General features: G+C 39.4%; 1 protein-coding gene across 1 annotated transcript in view; it reads right to left on the minus strand.

Moving 5' to 3' along the window:
• Positions 1-20,969, minus strand: part of LOC105881715 (coiled-coil domain-containing protein 7) — a 149,167-nt gene that overhangs the window by 51,285 nt on the left and 76,913 nt on the right. Inside the window, 2 exon segments of the mRNA XM_075997568.1 lie at positions 2,501-2,590; positions 3,333-3,363. Coding sequence (XP_075853683.1) covers positions 2,501-2,590; positions 3,333-3,363 — 121 coding nt within the window.

A 20,969-nucleotide genomic window follows, 5' to 3' on the forward strand; every position in this document is an offset into this window, starting at 1 on the left:
CTATAAGATATCAAGACTTATTTTAAATCTGTAATCATTAAGATTCTTAAGGATTGGCACAGTAATAGATAAAGCCAATAGAAGAGAATAGAAGGTACAGAAATAAATCTTTAAGCTGTGATATTTTCATCAACAGCATACAAAAACATATACATCTAGGAGATCCTATTTCGAAAGATATTTGAGGAAGCTAGGTGATAGCCGAAATGGAATAAATCAGGAGTTGGCAAACTATGGGCCAAATCTGCCCTGCTGCCTGCTTGTAAATAAAGTTTTATTCTAAATAGCCATACTCATTCATTTATGTATAGTCTATGGCTGTTTTCATACTACAGAACTGACTTAAGTAGTTGCAACAGAAACTGAACAGCCTGCAGAAATATTTATCTGGCCCTTTATAGTAAAAGTTTGCTGACTTTTACTATACTAAGTAAATGGGTATAAGAAAATGTTACACATTACAACAACAGATATGTGTGCCCAGTATCCTTTTTCCCTTTTGTTAAGAAACAGCATCACATTTTAGAAAGGTTCAGTACCTCCCACATTTCCATTTGTCCCAATGAAACTTGCGCCAAACCAGGCAAGATCCCATCTTCTAAGAATTGACTATTATGAAAGGAAAACAGGTGGAGCTGAGTAATTCCAGATCCAATATCCCATAGGATGGAATAAACAGCCATAAGTTCCCTCTCTAAAAATTCCCTGAAAGGGCAGAAGTACTGCCTGTTCATGAACTCATTATTTTGACTCCTAGAGTTGCTCTGGTTCTACCCCTCACCAAACATGTTGTTCAACTTTTCTTTCAATTTTTTTAAATTACCCTAATACTTGTCCAATAAATTTGTTGCTTTAGATATTTAGAGTGAGTTTTTCCTGCTCACACAAAAGAAAATAAGAAACTTGACTAATTCATAGGAAAATACTGATTAATATTTGACAGATATGAGTAAGAATCAAATGTGGCTTTTGATTATTAAGCTTAGTTGTCTACGAAAATTAAAGTTAGGAAAGGAAGTTTCCTTTGGAAGAAAAATGATAACTTTGTTATTAGGAATCCTGAGTTTGATATATGCTATAGCCATTATTCTCTCCTCACCATCCTATCCCACCAACTCCCATGTTAAATTTCCTTCTCTGAAAACAGACTACTTCTCCAACTCTTGGTCGCTACCCTCATGTGAATATAACATTACCACTATATATGTAGTAATGCTCCCCCCAAATTTCTCCTTCATGCTTTCACACAATGATCAGAAGTGCTACAAGTAATTTCCAATGAGAGAAGGTAAGGTCAGTAATTCATTGATGACATTTCAAATATGTAAAGCATTAGAAATATGGCCACTAGACTTTAATATATTTTAGAAAATTAAAAGCTTAAGTGAGTAGTGAAGTGGGAATGATGTGCAGAGGCTGAGACAAAAATGGATAAGAGGTATAATCTATCAAATGAACACTGAAGTTTCTATGGATTGAACAGGAAAACCATATTGTATCCTCCACCATATATTGAACAAGCCCATGAAAAACCATTGCTCTCTAGAGCAAAATGAGATGCAGAACACCTAAAGAAATAAAATAAGAAAGCAAAACCAGAAACTGCTACATCTTCAAGACATCTAAGAAGCTAAAAAGTGTATTCACTGTGGCTCTAACAGTACATGATTAAAAGGTTACAAAATTCTCATACTTAGCCTACTCAATTCATGATTTTACTATTGATGAATTACTATTTTTAGCATTTTTTGTACTGATATTCTATTCCTACTTGAAATGATACCTAAAAGGAACTATTCCTAAACTGAACATATGTGACAGCCCTGATCTTAGCTTTGACACCTATGTGAGATCACTGATTTTCTGATTAAATGGCAAATCGCCTGGCAGTATTAATATTTCTGCTTACTTATCTAGTAAGGAATAAATATCAAGTAACTAACATTAGTGGATTCAAGAGCATTTTCCCAGCCACAAATCTTATGTTTGTAACTGGTTAATAAAAAATTCATTCCTAATCTATTTCACTTTGTTATCTATAGGATGAATTTATAAGCTGTCCAAAAATGTCAAGGAGAAAGAGAAAATGCAAAAGGAAACAAATTTTCCTTTATCCTTGGCATTTCTATTTACTCTGCTTGGTATAACAAACTGGGACACACATAGTACATAGTTGCAGATAATACCACAAAATGCACTGAAAATATATTTGAAAATTTTAATTTACTGATAATTTAATGCAGTTAAATATTTGGCCTAGAAATTTCTTTTGGGATGCTTAAATTTTATCTCTATTTTATCATAGCATCCTTTTGGTTTGGATAGCTAATATGGTAATTTAGAATACAACATTATTTTATTTTTTTAAAGCACAGCTGCTACAAATCATTAATATTAAAAATCTATTATAAAACATTTAAATATCTCTTTGATTCCTCTCCTAAAATAATAACCTTGTTAGGTACTATATGACATTTTTAGACACTAAAATTTTACCCACCTCTATATCCTTCAACTTTTGTAGTTCAATTTCTAGCATCAGTTTCTCCTCTGATAATACTTCAAAATTACTTTGCATCTGTTTGTATTTCTAAAAACAAATATTATAATTTTAGTAATAATGATGAGCAAACATCTTAAAATAAAAAGGATATCTGGATATTTAGTTTTTAAGGTAAGAAAGTCTTCATGAACTCCTGAAGATAATGAACCATTGGCATAATCTGTATAGTAAGGCTATAATTGGGGCTAAAAGAGGCAAAGTAACTAGAAGTGAAAATGACTGGAACTATTCAGAAGACTGTAGGATATTATAGTTTAATATTTCAGAAGTTAAGTGTTTCTGAGTGATAATAAGGTCAAGTAAAATTAAAAGAATAGGCTATTATCCTAAGTGAAATATCTCAGGAATAGAAAAATAAACACCACATGTTCTCACTTAAAAGTGGGAGCTAAGCAATTGGGTATATATGGTCATACAGAGTAGTATAATGGACATTAGAGACTCAGAAAGTGGAGGGTGAGAGGGGGATAAGAGATGAAAAATAACCTATTGGGTAAAATGTACACTATTCAGGTAAGGGGTGCACTAAAAGCCCTGACTTCACCACTACACCATTCATCCATGTAACAAAAAACCACTTGTATCCCTTAAATCTACTGAAATAAATTTTTTAAAAAATAGACAAAGCTTTCCAGCTCACATACATAGAAATCTCTTGAATAAACCATATAAGCATTAGATCTTTATTTTTATGTATTCTAAAACTGTTTAGAGTCTATTAAGACTCAAGGGCAAAAGTGTAATTTCAAATTGAGAATGCTATACTTACAGCCTCAAGCAAACTTTGATCATTTAGAGCTCTGAAAAACAAACCAAAAATATCTATAATGTATAATTTTACATTTATCTTTTTATTTATGTAACACACATACATTTTCTTTGTAAAAAGTTTAAAATAGCACAAATGAAGGTTAGAGTACACTTTGACTACCACTTCAAAAATTTAATGCTACTCCCAGAGATATTGTTGGATTACTGCTAACTTTCCAGAACTTGTTCCAAGCAATAACACAATACTGCATGTACATATTTAACCCTATAATTTTTGTTAGGAGATTAGATTTGTTTTATTTTCTTTTTCACATAAATGACATCACTATCGTATACATTCTTCTCAACTTATTTTCACTTAACATAATGTCTCAGATCTCTATGTCACTACACATAGATGTTTCTCACTCCTCTTAAATGCTACTTACTATTCCACAGCAGGAGTTGGCAAACAATTTTTGTAAAGAGTTAGCCATTAAATATTTTAGATTCTGCAGGCCCAGTAGTCTCTGTCTCTACCAAACTTTGCAAAAGCAGCTACAGATAATAGGTAAATGTATTGGAATGGCTGCAGGCCAGATTTGACTCATGGGCTTCAGTTTGCTGACATGCATAGAATGAATAAGCCAGAGATTTTTTTTTCTTACAAAACAGTTGTCTATTAAATTAGAATTTACAACAGCTTTATTAAGATATAATTAATGCACCATGAAATTTGTGAATTTTTTAAGTATACAATTCAGTGTCTTTTAATATATTCACTAAGTCAAGAAACCATCATCACCATCTAATTTTAGAACATTTTAGCTACTCACAAAAGAAAACCCACATCCATTAGTAGTTATCCTAATTCCTCCTTGCATGGCCCAGTCCTGTCAGTCAGAAGTCTACTTTGTCTCTATAGGTTTGTCTATTCTAGATATTTCATATAAAGAGAAGCATACAATATGTGGGTCTTTTGAGACTGGCTTCTTACACTTAGCATAATGATTTCAAGGTTCATCACTATTGTAGCATGTATCATTACTTTGCTCCTTTCTGTTGCCACATAACATTCCATTATATTGATACACATTTTATTTATATCTTCATCAATTTATGCACATTTCAGTTGTTTCCACTTTTTGGCTATTATGAATAATTCTACTATGAACATTCATGGGCAAGTTTTTGTGTTGACATTCGTTTTCATTTATCTCAAGTATAAACCTAGAAATAGAATTTCTGGGTCATATGTTAACTCTATATTTAACATTTTGAGGAACTAACAACTGTTTCCAAAGAAGATACACCATTTCAATTCCCACCAGCAATGTATGAGGGTCTCAATTTCCCTACATACTTGCCAAAAATTGTTATTGTCTGGTTGTTTACAGTCATCCTAGTGGGTGTGAAGTGGCATCTCATTGTAGTTTTGATTTGCAATTCCCTAATGACCAACAATGCTAAATATCTTTCATGTTCTTTTTTTTTTTTTCCATTCATTTGTCTTTATTTTATGCAAGTTTCTTTTTTTATTTCGGCATATTATGGGGGTACAGATTTTAAAGTTTCAATAAATGCCCTTTCCCCCCTCCCCCCACAAGTCTGAGTCTTTCATGTTCTTATTGAACATTTGTATATCTTATTTGGGAAAATGTCTATTCAGATCCTTTGCCCATTTTTAATTGGGTTATTTATCTTTTATTATTACGGGGTAAGAGTTCTTTATATAAGCTGGATACATAAGTACCTTATGAGATATATAATTTGTGAATATTTTTTACATTCCATGAGTTGTTTTTTCATATTCTTGATGATATAATTTGTAGCACAAAAGTTTTTAATTTTGATAAAGTTCAATTATCTATTTTTTTTTATTTTATGGCTGTGCTTTTGGTGTTATATCTGAGAAATTACTGCCTAACCCAAGGCCACAAATAATATTTAGTCCTATAATACATCTAAGATGTCTATAGTTTTAGCTCTTAAATTTAGGTCTTTGATAATTTTGAGTTAATTTTAGCACATGGCATGATGAAAGAATTAAACTTCAATCTTTTGCATACAGATAACCAGTTGTCCAAGTACCATTTACTAAAGACTACTCTTTCCCTCCATTGAATTGTATTATCTTAAAAAATCAATTGACCATAAATGTAAAGATTTATTTCTACATATTCGGTTCTATTCCATTGCTCCATATGTCTATCCTTATGCTAGTACCACATTTCCTTGATTACTATAGCTTTGTATTAAGTTTTTTTTTTTGCTATTAAGATTTTTCTTTTAATATGCCATGAGATAGCTTGATTGTATATTTTCCAAAGTATTTTTCCAGCCACATCTTCCCACCCTTCCAAGAGATTTCACCAGTCTTTCCAATGCAATAAAAGATGCTGGATTATAGTTCTGTGCTTTTCTTTTTGGAAGCAATATAATACTAATGACTTTAATGGTAATACACTCTTATCTAATAAAGAAAAACATTTACAAATATCAGAAACCCAGTTTTGTAACATTTGCATAAATTTTGAACTGAATCAGCATTTTGTGGGTTTTAAAAAAGGGCAGAAGTTTGACTCACGACTTGCTGATAAACACATTTCTGCTGAGGGAAGGGGGAGGGAGGGAGATTAAATGCTGCATTTCTCCATTGGCCCCCAAAAGTGCTAATTTTACAAAGGGATACATCAAAAGCAAACATGCAATGGTTGTTTTAAAACTTTTACTGCAATATAACAATGAAGTAAACAGTAATTAGACACCTACCAATTTTTTCCCCAAAACAAACAAAAAATGTAAACAGGAAAATAACTCTGCCTATTCTTGTACAGCTTTTCAAATCATGTTAGAAGGATCTCACATTCAATGATCAAGAAATTTTAAAATAGCAGTAATTATTTTCATCTTAAGAAAAGTTTCCCTTTCTCCCCTCCCACCCCAAGTATTTAACATGAAAGAATGGGCTTCCTTACAAATTAATTTTATACTTATTTGTGAAGCAGCAACAATTAACCATCAATAATTTGGCATTTCTGTTTACAGTTGCTACAAAATTTTTTAAAATTTCACAAAGCCATTATCCAGTGTTGCCATGAAACAGAGACTGTAAATCCTATAGGTAGCAAAGATTCTTTCTGAAACCAATGTTAAGTCAAAGAAATATAAAGCAGGGCATTACACTAAGTTTCTGGATCTAGTACACTAAAAAGAGTGAAACCTAGGAAAAGTTACCTACTGTTTTATAGAAGAAATAAAGACCTGCAAAAGCTGATTTTTGGTTGTATAATATTTTACACACTGTGTGGAGTCGCGGCATCTGCTAATTGCAGCAGACATGCACTGTATTTATCCCTGCCCTATATCTTAGATCCCTCCCTCCCCACCCGACAATCTACTACCTTATACCAAGTATTGTGGATATGAGCCCAAGTCATCCCAGACAATCCAGTGAACAAACTTAGTGTAATGCACTGGTGTGATGTGTGAGATACAAAAAAAGTCCCTTTCAATCTTCATCAAAGTTCTGCTGTAGAAGAAAATTGGCAGCCAAATTCTCATTCTTCTCACAAGCAAAATATGCTTGTATCACAAGTCCTTCAGGAAATCCTAATGCCTTTAACCTTTCTATAGCTTCTTTTTCCTGAGGTGTTACTTGAATGTAGTTCATATGACCGCTTCCAGCTTCTGCAATTCCTCCACTGCCCCCTCGACCTCCTCCTCCTCCTTGACCACCAGCTTCTTGAACTGAAACTATTAGAATTCTGGAGGAAAATGTTGGAAACACTCTCCTAGACATCGGCCTAGGCAAAGAGTTTATGAAGAAGTCCCCAAAGGCAATCACAGCAGCAATGGATTAACAAAATGTGGTATATGTATACCATGGAGTACTATTCAGCTCTAAGAAACAACGGTGATATAGCACATCTTATATTTTCCTGTTTAGAGCTGGAACCCATACTACTAAGTAAAGTATTCCAATAATGGAAAAACAAGCAGCACATATACTCACCAGCAAACTGGTATTAACTGAGCAGCATCTAAGTGGACACATAGGTACTACAGTAATAGGGTATTGGGCAGGTGAAGGGGGAGGGGGCCAGGTATATACATACATAATGAGATGTGCACCATCTGGGGGATGGTCATGCTGGAGACTAAGACTTGTGGGGGTAGGCGGGAAAGGGCATTTTTTGAAACCTTAAAATCTGTACCCCCATAATATGCCGAAATAAAAAAACAAAACATTTTCTTTATAAAAAGAAAAGTCCCAGACCAGATGGTTTCACACCCAAATTTTACCACACCTACAAAGACGAACTGGTGCCTATCCTGCAGAAATTATTTTATAACATGGAAAAGGATAGAATCCTCCCCAACATGTTTTAGGATGCCAACATAACCCTGATAATCAAAACTAGGAAAGAACGCAATAGGAAAAGAAAACTAGAGACCAATATCCCTCATGAATATAGATCCAAAAATTCTCAACAAAATTCTAGCAACCTAAATCCAGGTGCTTATCAAGAAAATAATCCGAGGGATTGTCAAAAATGGCGGATTAGGAATGACCTCCTGGCTCTCTACTCTCAGAGTGGGAGGTGAATAAAACAGTATAAATCACTCAAGTGGATAGTTCTCCCATAGAATCGGCTTAACGGAATTGCAGGGAAGCTTTGAGGAGTAGTTGTTGTAGGAAAAGGAGGAAAGTGATGCAGTGGATTTGACGTAAAGTTCCGAGAATTCGAGTTGAACAGCAGGGAGTGGAGCACAAGCTGGCAGCACTCAGCAGCCAGCCGACGGAGACTGTGATCCATCCCACAGGGGAACACCTTCTCCTTCACCGACCTACACACCCACACAAGCAGCGAAGTGCCTGAAAACAGCGCGAAGAGGTAACACGGGTGGTCAGGCAGTTCTGAGAGAAGACAGGAGCAGAAAGTAATTTAAACTCTCCAGCACATGGTGCAGGGACTCCCTGACTGGGAGACCTGTACACCAGCAGCTTATGCCTTGCTTTCGAAGGGTCATAAAAGTGAGACATATCGCTTATTTAGCTGAGTTATCTGGTGAACTCAGGTGGCTCAAGTGCCGCTCGCGAGGGGGCAGAAGAGGGAGGGAGCTCGGTCCTCTGCGGACCTACCCAGGTGGACAGCAGCAGCTCAAGCTCCGCCGGTACAGCATAGAAAAGGGACAGTTTTTACCCTTCGGCAGAACCTCTCAGTGGTCCCCAGCCACTCAAGCACCGCTGGAGAGGGAGTGGAGGAGCGAGGGTGCTCGATCCTCCGCGGACCCTCCCAGGGGGCTCAAGATGCCCAAGCTCCACTGGTAATGGATGGAAAGGCAATAATTTTTACCCCTCAGCTGAGCTTCTCAGAGGACCCCAGGAGCTCAAGAGCCGCTAGTGAGGAGGGAAAGAGGGAAGGAGTTTGCTCCTTGATGAAGGCTCCTGGCAGACCCCAGTGTCTCAAGTCCCTCCAGTGAGGGAGGGAAGAGGGAGACAGATTGCTCACCAGGTGGTGTCCCCAGGAGAGGTTAGGCAGTCCCCAATCCCACCCAGCCGCCTCTGTTTTACACCTAATGAACAGAACCCGCCCTAGCAGGGTGGAATTAGGAAGGAAAGCGAGTTCCAACTCTGACTTGCGTCAACAGCACCCCCCACATGTTCTGGGGTTTTGAGCTAGGTGCTTCTCTCAAAATCTACTCCATCTCTGGGCAGAGTAGTGAAACAAGCCATTATTCAAGCTGAACAAGAGACTGGACTTCTATCTCCTACTGCTTATTATCCATTGCTGGCCTGTTTTATGCCAAAGGCCCAAGTCCCACCCCTGAAAGGGTTTAGTAACACCTTCTCTAGATTGCTATCCAAGCTGAGACCGGAGCCCATCTGCTGGAGGCGACTTGGTAGTCAGGGACTTCAACCAAAGGATCAGCACCCTGCCCTGGAAGCAAGCAGTGGTGAGGGAGTCCACCTTCAGGGCTATGAACCACCTGGGATGCAGAAGGTCCTTGTCTATAAGCAGACAACTGATATTTTGTAGGGAAGGGGCTGATCCCTATTATGCAGGAGCAGAGTAGCCAAGTAGGTCATTCTCTGTTCTGTGTCCCTCAGTGGCCTAGGGCAGGGCTTTTACTTCATACCAACCCAATAAAGCCCATCCTTGGAGGAGTGGAGTAAAAAGAATGGATGCTGTACTACAGCAAGTTGGTTTGGATCATCTATTAAAAGCAGACTACAAGGGCTTGCCCTTGGTATCCAGGCAGTTTCTAAATTATAGGCTTGTGTTCTGAAAAGGAAAATCTCAAGCAGAATCCCTAACAATTGTACCAAAAGACTCTTTCCACCAGGAGCTGCCACACATAGGCAGTGAATGATCTCTGAATAATCTTTTAGTAGTTTCCCTCTAGACACAGATCAAGCAACCTCCAAAGTATACTCTCATAGGCTTGCGAATACCTGTTGCTTATCTTACTCCAACTAAATAGGAAACAGGACTCAAGGCCCCCCTGGGAGAGGCATGATACTCCTCAAAGGCAGAGAGTCCTGTTTACCTCATTCAAGGCTTTAGACTCATTACAGAGATATTGGAACAGCTTTATAACCGACCTTCCCACGTTAACCACAAGCAACGAAAGGAGAGAATAACCTCATAGCTCATCACAGGGGTTCTCACTTCATACTAATAGTTGACAGGGGTGTCACCCTTACAAGAGGGATGCAATACCAGGGAGTCTAAGCAAGGGATCCAATCTTACCAATCTCCATGAAAAGATAGTGAAGACAATAGGTCAAAGACAATCCGACAGGCTCAAACTCCTCTGAAACATTACAGGTCCAGAGCACACATCCCCAGATCTGCCAAGATCCATCTCTCAGGAATTCCAGAATTCAGCTCATAATCTAGTCCCTGCACCTCTGGTCCTCGATAAAACACCCGGATGACATAGAACCACCAAAAGTTCACAGGAAACATGAAGGAGCAAAGAGAAAAGTCACCTCCAAAGCAAAATACTCATTCTCCATCATCCAACACCAACTTACATGACATGAGTAAACTGAAGGAAGAATATTTCCGAATATGGATTGCTAAAAAACTAAATGGTATTGAAGAGAAAATAGAATCACAACATAGAGAAACCACAAGAACAATACAAGAAATGAATGAAAGATTCTCCAAAGAAATTGAGATTGTCCAGAAAACCAAAGACAAATTCTGGCAATGAAGGAAACAATCAAGGATCTCCATAATACAGTGGAAAGCCTAAAGAACAGGATGGACCACACAGAGGAAAGAAATATCAGAAATTGAAGATTATGCCTATGCTCTAAACAAATCAGAGGAAGAAATGGAACACAGAAACAAGAGACAAGAACAAAGTTTACAGGAAGTGTAGGATTATGTTAAAAAGCTGAATCTCAGATTGACTGGGATTCCAGAAGGGGAAGAGGAACATTCACAAGGGCTGGAAAATTTATTTCACGGAATACTGGAGGATAATGTGCCAGGTCTGGCCAGAATTCTTTTTTTTTTTTTTAGATTGACAAATCTCCCAGAACAGAATTCTTTTTTTTTTTTTATTTGCGATGGGAAGCATTTTATTAACTGTTATGATTGTGTAACATTCCCCCTTAGATTCTTCTTTTTTTTTTATTTTGGCATATTATGGGGGTACAGATTTTAAGGTTTCAATAAATGCCCATTTCCCCCCTCCCCCCAAAAGTCTGAGTCTCCATCATGACCATCCCCCAGATGGTGCACATTTCACTCATTATGTATGTATATACCCATCCCCCTCCCCCCTCCCACCTGCCCAATACCCTATTACTGTAGTACCTATGTGTCCACTTAGGTGCTAGTCAGTTAATACCAGTTTTCTGGAGAATATATCTGGTGCTTGTCTTTCCATTCTTGGGATACTTCACTTAGTAGTATGGGTTCCAGCTCTAACCAGGAAAATATAAGATGTGCTATATCACCATTGTTTCTTAGAGCTGAATAGTACTCCATGGTATACATATACTACATTTTATTAATCCATTCTTGGATTGATGGGCACTTGGGCTGTTTCCACAGCCTTGCAATTATGAATTGTGCTGCTATAAACATTCGAGTGCAGGTGTCTTTTTTGTAGAGTGTCACTGGATCATTTGGGTAGATGCCCAGCAATGGGATTGCTGGATCAAATGGTAGATTCAGTTGTATCGCTTTAAGATATCTCCATATTGCTTTCCACAGAGGTTGAACTAGTTTGCAGTCCCACCAGCAGTGTAGGAGTGTTCCTTTCTCTCCGCAACCACGCCAGCATTTATTGTTTGGAGATTTTTTGATAAAGGCCATTCTCACTGAGGTTAAGTGATATCTCATTGTGGTTTTGATTTGCATTTCCCTGATGATTAGAGATGTTGAGCATTTCTTCATATGTTTGTTGGCCATTCTTCTGTCTTCTTTAGAAAAACTTCTGTTCAAGTCTTTTGCCCACTTTTTAATGGGGTTATTTGATTTTTTCTTCCTAATTTTCGTGAGTTCTAAGTATATTCTAGTTATCAGTCCCTTATCGGATGCATAGGATGCAAAAATTTTCTCCCATTCTGTAGGTTGTCTGTTTACTTTCATGACTATTTCTTTGGCTGTGCAGAAGCTTTGTAGCTTGATCATGTCCCATTTATTTATTTTTGTTGCTGCTGTGATTGCCTTTGGGGACTTCTTCATAAACTCTTTGCCCAGGCCGATGTCTAGGAGAGTGTTTCCAACTTTTTCCTCTAGAATTCTAATAGTTTCATATCTTAGGTTTAAGTCTGTTATCCAGCGTGAGTTGGTTTTTGTGAGAGGTGAAAGGTGTGGGTCCTGTTTTAGCCTTCTACAGGTGGCTATCCAGTTTTCCCAGCACCATTTATTGAAGAGAGATTCTTTTCCCCAGCGTATGTTTTTGTCTGCTTTGTCAAAGATGAGATGGCTATATGAGGATGGTTTTATATCAGGATTCTCACATCTGTTCCACTGGTCAATATTCCTGTTTTTGTGCCAATACCATATTGTTTTAATTACTACAGCTTTGTAGTATAGTTTGATATCTGGCATATTAATGCCTCCCATTTTGTTTTTGTTGCCTAGAATTGCTCTTGATATTCGGGGTCTTCTTTGGTTCCATACGAAGCGTAAAATTATTTTTTCTATATCTGTGAAGAATGCTGATGGGATTTTAATAGGTATTGCATTGAATCTGTAGATCAGTTTGGGTAGTATAGACATTTTTATGATATTGAGTCTGCCGATCCACGAGCATGGTATGGATTTCCATCTGTTTACATCCTCTGCTATTTCCTTCCTCAGTGTTTCATAGTTCTCCCTGTAGAGGTCTTTTACCTTTTGGTTAAATATATTCCTAGGTACTTTAATTTCTTTGTTGCTATTGTGAAGGGAATTGAGTCTTTGATTTGGTTCTCAATGAGATTGTTGTTGGCGTATATGAATGCCTCTGATTTCTGTGTATGGATTTTGTATCCTGAGACTTTACTAAATTCATTGATCAGTTCCAGGAGTTTCTTGGTTGAATCCTTGGGGTTTTCTAGATACAATATCATATCATCAGCAAACAGTGAAAGTTTGATCTCTTCTGTCCCTATTTGGATACCTTACTCAATTTTAAGAAACGACAGTGAGCTAGCACCTATTATGCTAACCTGGATTAAGCTTAAGCCCATTATCGAAAGTGAGGCATCACAAGAACTGGAAAATGCGCTCAACATCTACTTGCCATCAAATTGGTACTGACTAACTAAAACTATGGTGCTCAAATGGTGGTAGTTATACCAGGGATTGGGGGGGGTGAGACACACATCTTAGGGATGTGGCGAGAATTGTGGGAAGGGGGAGGAAATACCTCTAATCTTCTTTGGGAGAGGCAAAGATATAGAATGTAACCAAAATGTCAAAAAAAAATTTATGGGCAGGTGGGAAGGGGTAGGAGGTGAAGGGTGTATAGCTATATAATGGGTGTGGTCCGTACCACCTTGCGGTAGGACATGCTTGAAGCTCTGGCATGGTGGGTGGGGAGGTGGTAGGGGCAATATATGTAACCCTAACAATATTTGTACCCCCATAATATGATGAAATAAAAGGAGAGAAAAAAAGAAAATAATCCATCATGACCAAGTGGGCTTTATCCTAGAGATACAAGGATGATTCAATATACAAAGATATTCAATATAAATGTAACTCAGCATATAAGTAGAAGCAAAAACAAAGACCATATGATCCTCTCAACAGATGCAGAAAACGCATTTAACGAAATTCAACACCCTTTTATGATAAGAACACTTAACAAAATGATATAGATGGGGCTTACCTAAAAATGATACAAGCCATATATGAAAACCCACAGCCAACATCATATTGAATGAGGAAACATCTAAAGCATTTCCACTTAGAACTGGAACCAGACAAGATTGTCCACTGTCTCCACTTTCATTGAACAAAAGTGCTGTACGTCCTTGTTAGAGCAATTAGACAAGAGAGCGGAATTAAGGGCATCCAAATGGGGGCAGAAGAGATCAAATTCTCACTCTTTGCTGAGGATATGATACTATATCTAGAAAACCCCTTGGATTCAACCAAGACACTCCTGGAATTGATAAATGAATTCAGCAAATTCTCAGGATATAAAATCAATACACACAAATCAGGCATTCATATACACCAATAACTGTCAAACTGAGAACCAAATCAAAGACTCAATACCCTACACAATAGCAACAAAGAAAATAAAGTACCTAGGAATATATTTAACTAAGGAGATAAAAAGCCTCTACAGGGAGAACTATGAAACACTGAGGAAGGGGGGGCGGAGCAAGATGGTGGACAAATAACACCGACAGACAGAGTCTCTCTGCAGAAAAGACAGATTCTAGCAGATATTAGAGGAAAAAAGCAAGAAGACGAGCATACAGCGGACAAGGGCCGGAAGGAGGGGTACCTGAGACTTCGGGAGACTCCAAGGGAGAAGGCTGCGGAGGAGAACTGGAGGCTGAGACCACCGGAGCAGCCCGGAGACCAGCGGCAAGGGTAGGTGGATTTGCTGTTTCCCCTCCCCTGCATTCGGGACTGCTGGTGGGCTCCCCAGCGGGTGGAGAGACCTGCGGACACCAGCCCAGAGTCCGCCGCCGCCTGCCAACGGTGAGCCTGTAGCAGACGTGGCACCAGGTTCCCAACTTCCTCCGGGCACCTCCGTGTGCACGGACCCGAGCCGCGCGGCAGGCGCCATATTGCCTCCTCCTCCCCTCCGCCGACCCTACCCGTGGCTGCCCAGAGAGACAATACAGCCACCAGCCGGAGGCACCTCCAGGGAACGGGACCTTCCCGTTTGGACCCCGCCCGCCCTCCCAGGTGCTGCTGGCACCGTGCTCCCAGGAAAACGGTGCCGACTCAGAGGCTGAGAGACATAGACCCAGCTTGGGCTCCCTGTGGGTGAATTAGAACCGGAAATCCTCTCCCTGGTGGGAATACAGTTTGAACTCTGGGACCCAGAGGTCGGACCTGCAGACCAGATCCCCTGCACCGAGGGCTAGCATTCCCGGGGCACAGAAGGGTTATACGTGAACAGCCTACTGAGGTGTGTGTGCCTCCAGGGGCGGATCGGCGTCCTAGAGGGCAACCATCCACCCAGGAGGAGGCCGTGCGCCCAACCCAGGTGGCGTTCCTGTGCAGGGAACCTCCCCGCCGGCATCACAGTCCGGGGAGGCCGGATGGCTTGTGGTCTGGCCTGCTGGCACTGGCCCAGGAGTAGCTGCAGAGTTGGGTAGGGTGGAAAGAAGCGAGGCCCGCACCAGACTGTGGATCTCAGACAGCCCCACCCCCCCACCCAGACTTTCTGGCTGAGCCCGACCATTCCAGCCCCGCCCTGACAGCTTTCCCTGGAAGCAGAGGACAGAACTTTGACCCCTGCTAACTGCCTGAGGGCAGGCTTACCCAACCCAACTCCGCCCAGAACAACAGCTGTTAAGAGGACACAAAATCAACAGTATAGCCTGTCCCTCCAAGCAAACGCCACCTACTGACAGGGACGGCATCTTGCACAGCCTTTCCACGGCACCCACTGACTCAATATACAGGGAGTGGTCCAATTTCACCCACAGACACCACCTAACGCCTCAGAAATTAAACAAGGTGTGTGAATACCCAAACAATAACCTAAGGAAAGAAACAACAACTGATCAACATGGGAAGAAATCAGCGAAATAACTCAGGAAATATGAAGAACCAAACGGAAAACACACCCTCAAAGAGGAGCACCAGCCCCCTAGAAACGGACACCAACCAAAATCAGGCAACCAATATGACAGTAGAGGAATTTAGTATGTGGATCATAAGAACACTCACCCAGCTGCAACAACAACTCAATAACCAACACCAAGAAACCACAAAAAGCCTCCAGGAAATGGAACAAAGGTTCAACAAAGAGATTGACACAGTGAAGAAAACTTTAACCGAAGTCCTGGAAATGAAGAATCAACTCAGGGAACTACAAAACACTGTGGAAAGTCTCAAGAACAGGGTAGATCAAGCAGAAGAAAGAATCTCAGAGCTTGAAGATAACACCCTCCAATTAAATAAATCAGTCACAGAAATAGAGCAGAGAAACAAGAGAAAAGAGCAAAGCATACAAGAGCTGTGGGATTATGTGAAGAAACCTAATGTGAGGGTCATAGGGTTACAAGAAGGGGAAGAAGACAACACTCAAGGGTTGGACAAGCTGTTTGAAGATATAATAGAGGAAAATTTCCCAGGCCATGCTCAAAATCTTGATATACAAGTTCAAGAAGCTCAGAGGACGCCTGGGAGATTCAATGCAAACAGGAAGACGTCACGACATGCAGTCATCAGACTGACCAAAGTATCAACTAAAGAGGCCCTTCTAAGAGCTGTAAGACAAAACAAGCAAGTAACATACAAGGGAAAGCCAATTCGAATAACATCAGACTTCTCTAATGAGACTTTACAAGCAAGGAGAGACTGGGGCCCCATTCTCACTCTTTTGAAACAAAACAATGCCCAGCCTAGAATATTATTCCCTGCAAAACTAAGCTTCGTATATGAAGGAGAAATAAAAACATTCTCAGACAAGCAAAGGCTCAGAGAATTCACCAAGACAAAACCAGCCCTACAAGAAGTACTTAAAACAGCGTTATGCACGGAACATCATAATATACCCCACGAATATAAAAACAACCAAAACCCAAAGATATTAAAGGCCAGATATTACAATGGCTCAAGACAGAAATCATAACAATAACATCCAACCCAACAGAATGATCAGTAATCGACCTTACCTATCAGTTCTCTCAATAAATGTGAATGGCTTAAACTCTCCACTCAAGAGACATAGGCTGGCTGAATGGATAAGAAAATACAGGCCAAGTATATGCTGTCTTCAGGAAACACATCTAACCTGCAAGGATGCATATAGACTAAAAATAAAAGGGTGGAGATCAATATTCCAAGCAAATAGAAGCCAAAAGAAGGCTGGTGTGGCAGTTCTAATTTCAGACGATTTAGTTTTTAAACCAACAAAAGTAGTAAAACACAAAGAGGGTCATTATATAATGGTGAAGGGCAGAGTCCAACAAGAAGAGATAACAATTTTAAATATATATGCACCCAACATAGGTGCACCCAGATTCACAAAGCAAACCTTACTGGAGCTAAGCAAATGGATTAATAGCAACTCCATAATCGCCGGCAATTTAAACACCCCACTGACGGCACGAGACAGATCTTCCAAACAGAAAATTAATAAGAAAATAATGGACTTAAACAAAACTCTAGAACAATTGGGTCTGACAGACATCTACAGAACATTCTACCCAAAATCCACTGAATATATGTTCTTCTCATCAGCTCACGGGACATTCTCTAAGATTGACCATATCCTAGGGACACAAAGAAAATCTCAAGAAATTTAAAAAAATAGACATCATACCATGTACCTTCTCAGATCACAGTGGAATAAAACTAGAAATCAACCCTAACAGAAACACACATTTCTACACAAAAATGTGGAAATTAAACAACCTCCTACTAAATGATTACTTCGTAAATGAAGAAATCAAGACGGAAATAAAAAAGTTCTATGAAGAAAACGACAATGGAGAGACAAGCTATCAACTCCTCTGGCACACAGCTAAAGCAGTTCTGAGGGGAAAGTTTATCTCCATAAATGCCTATAACCAAAAGACAAGAAGATCACAAATAGACAATCTAATGAAACGACTCAAAGAGCTGGAAAAAGAAGAACAGACCAACCCCAAACCCAGCAGAAGAAGTGAAATCAACAAGATCAAATCCGAACTAAACGAAATTGAAAACAGGAAAGCTATTCAGGAGATTAATAAAACAAAAAGTTGGTTCTTTGAAAAAATAAACAAAATTGACACACCATTGGCTAAGCTAACGAAAAGCAGAAAAGAGAAATCTCTAATAAGCTCCATCAGGAACAAAAAAGGAGATATCACAACTAATCCCAAAGAGATACAAGATACAATTTATGAATACTACAAAAATCTTTATGCACACAAATTGGAAAATGTGGAGGAAATGGACAAATTTCTAGAAACACACAGCCTCCCTAGGCTCAATCAGGAAGAAATAGATTCCCTGAACAGACCAATCTCAACAGCTGAAATAGAAACAGCAATTGAAAATCTCCCTAAAAAGAAAAGTCCCGGTCCAGATGGCTTCACACCTGAATTTTACCATACTTACAAAGAAGAACTAGTACCTATCTTGCAGAAACTATTCCACAACATCGAGAAGAACGGAAACCTCCCCGACACCTTTTATGAAGCGAATATTACTCTGATACCAAAACCAGGAAAGGATGCATCAAAAAAAGTAAACTACAGACCAATATCCCTAATGAATATAGATGCAAAAATTTTCAACAAAATCTTATCTAACCGAATCCAGACACTTATCAAAAAAATAATCCACCACGACCAAGTGGGCTTCATCCCAGGGATGCAGGGATGGTTCAACATACGTAAATCTATAAATGCAATTCACCACATAAACAGAAGCAAAAATAAAGACCACATGATTCTTTCAATAGATGCAGAAAAAGCTTTTGACAAAATTCAACACCCTTTCATGATACGAACACTTAAGAAAATAGGCATAGAAGGGACATACCTAAAAATGATAGAAGCCATATATGACAGACCCATAGCCAACATCGTACTGAATGGGGAAAGATTGAAATCATTCCCACTTAGAACTGGAACCAGACAAGGCTGCCCACTATCTCCACTTCTGTTCAACATAGTGCTGGAAGTCTTGGCTACAGCAATCAGACAGGAAAATGGAATCAAAGGTATCCAAATAGGGGCAGAAGAGATCAAACTTTCACTGTTTGCTGATGATATGATATTGTATCTAGAAAACCCCAAGGATTCAACCAAGAAACTCCTGGAACTGATCAATGAATTTAGTAAAGTCTCAGGATACAAAATCAATACACAGAAATCAGAGGCATTCATATACGCCAACAACAATCTCATTGAGAACCAAATCAAAGACTCAATTCCCTTCACAATAGCAACAAAGAAATTAAAGTACCTAGGAATTTACTTAACCAAGGACGTAAAAGACCTCTACAGGGAGAACTATGAAACACTGAGGAAGGAAATAGCAGAGGATGTAAACAGATGGAAATCCATACCATGCTCGTGGATCGGCAGACTCAATATCATAAAAATGTCTATACTACCCAAACTGATCTACAGATTCAATGCAATACCTATTAAAATCCCATCAGCATTCTTCACAGATATAGAAAAAATAATTTTACGCTTCGTATGGAACCAAAGAAGACCCCGAATATCAAGAGCAATTCTAGGCAACAAAAACAAAATGGGAGGCATTAATATGCCAGATATCAAACTATACTACAAAGCTGTAGTAATTAAAACAATATGGTATTGGCACAAAAACAGGAATATTGACCAGTGGAACAGATGTGAGAATCCTGATATAAAACCATCCTCATATAGCCATCTAATCTTTGACAAAGCAGACAAAAACATACGATGGGGAAAAGAAACAATGGTGACATAGCACATCTTATATTTTCCTGGTTAGAGCTGGAACCCATACTACTAAGTGAAGTATCCCAAGAATGGAAAAACAAGCACCAGATATATTCTCCAGCAAACTGGTATTAACTGAGTAGCACCTAAGTAGACACATGGTGCTACAGTAATAGGGTATTGGGCAGGTGGGAGGGGGGAGGGGGGCGGGTATATACATACATAATGAGTAAGATGTGCACCATCTGGGGGATGGTCATGATGGAGACTCAGACTTTTGGGGGGAGGGGGGGGAGATGGGCATTTATTGAAACTTTAAAATCTGTTCCCCCATAATATGCCAAAATAAAAAAAAACACTGAGGAAGGAAATAGCAGAGGATGTAAACAGATGGAAAACCATACCATGCTCATGTGTCGGCAGAATCAACATTGTTAAAATATCTATATTACAGAAAGTGATCTAAAGATTCGATGTAATCCCTATTAAAATACCAACATCATATTTCACAGATATAGAAAAAATAATGTTACACTTCATATGGAATCAGACAAGACCCCAGGCAATCCTAGGCAATAAAACAAAGTGGGAGGTATTAATTTACCAGACTTCAAACTATACTATACTACAACCTAAACTATACTATACTACAAGGCTATAGCAATTAAAAGAGCTTTAGATTAGCACAAGAACAGGCATATTGACCATGTAGAAGACCCAAAAGGCAACCACAGCATGAATAAAAATAAATCAATGGGACCTGATCAAATTACAAAGCTTCTGCGTAGCCAAAGAAACTGTCAAGACAGCAGGCAGACAACCTACTGAATGGGAGAAAATTATTGCATGCTACACATCCAATAAAACACTGATAACTAGAATCTATTTAGAACTCAGGAAAATCGGCAAAAAAAAATCAAACAACCCTATCAAAAAGTGGGCAAAGGACATGAACAGAAATTTTTCAAAAGAAGACAGAATAATGGCCAAGAAACATATGAAAAAATGCTCAACATCTCTAATCATCAGAGAAATGCAAATTAAAACCACAATGAGATATCAATTATCTCCAGTGAAAATGGCCTTCATCAAAAAGTCCCAAAACAATAAATGTTGGGGTCCTTGTCTGCGAGAGTGGCCACTGCGTTGTGCTCTGGGGCTTGGACCCTGGCTAGCCAAAAAATAAACCTCCTCTTGTGTGATTGCATCCCCGATGTCTCTGCTTTTCTGTCCGGTGTGGCTGTGGAAGGTCGGTCCCTAACATTTGGGGGCTCGTCCAGGATTTGCCTTCCCCACAGACTACCAGATAGAATTCAGGGCTGAGGGAGGAGTGTGAAAATCCACCCCCGGACTATCCGGGTGTGGTGTTGGGCAAGGGACGCGGAATCCATTTGCAGGACCCTGGATCAGGACGCCGGCATAGGACCTAGGCGGACGCGCTGGTGGGTCGCCGGTCGGAGCCAGGCAGAGACGTCCTCTGGCCCCTTTGGGACTCCGGAGCTGACCTTGTAGCCAAGGGCTCAGTCAGGAGGAAACCGGGCAGTAGGTCCGGACCAGGTTAGGTTGTCTGTT

Source organism: Microcebus murinus, chromosome 25 (assembly GCF_040939455.1).
Source record: "Microcebus murinus isolate Inina chromosome 25, M.murinus_Inina_mat1.0, whole genome shotgun sequence".
Taxonomy (NCBI): domain Eukaryota; kingdom Metazoa; phylum Chordata; class Mammalia; order Primates; family Cheirogaleidae; genus Microcebus; species Microcebus murinus.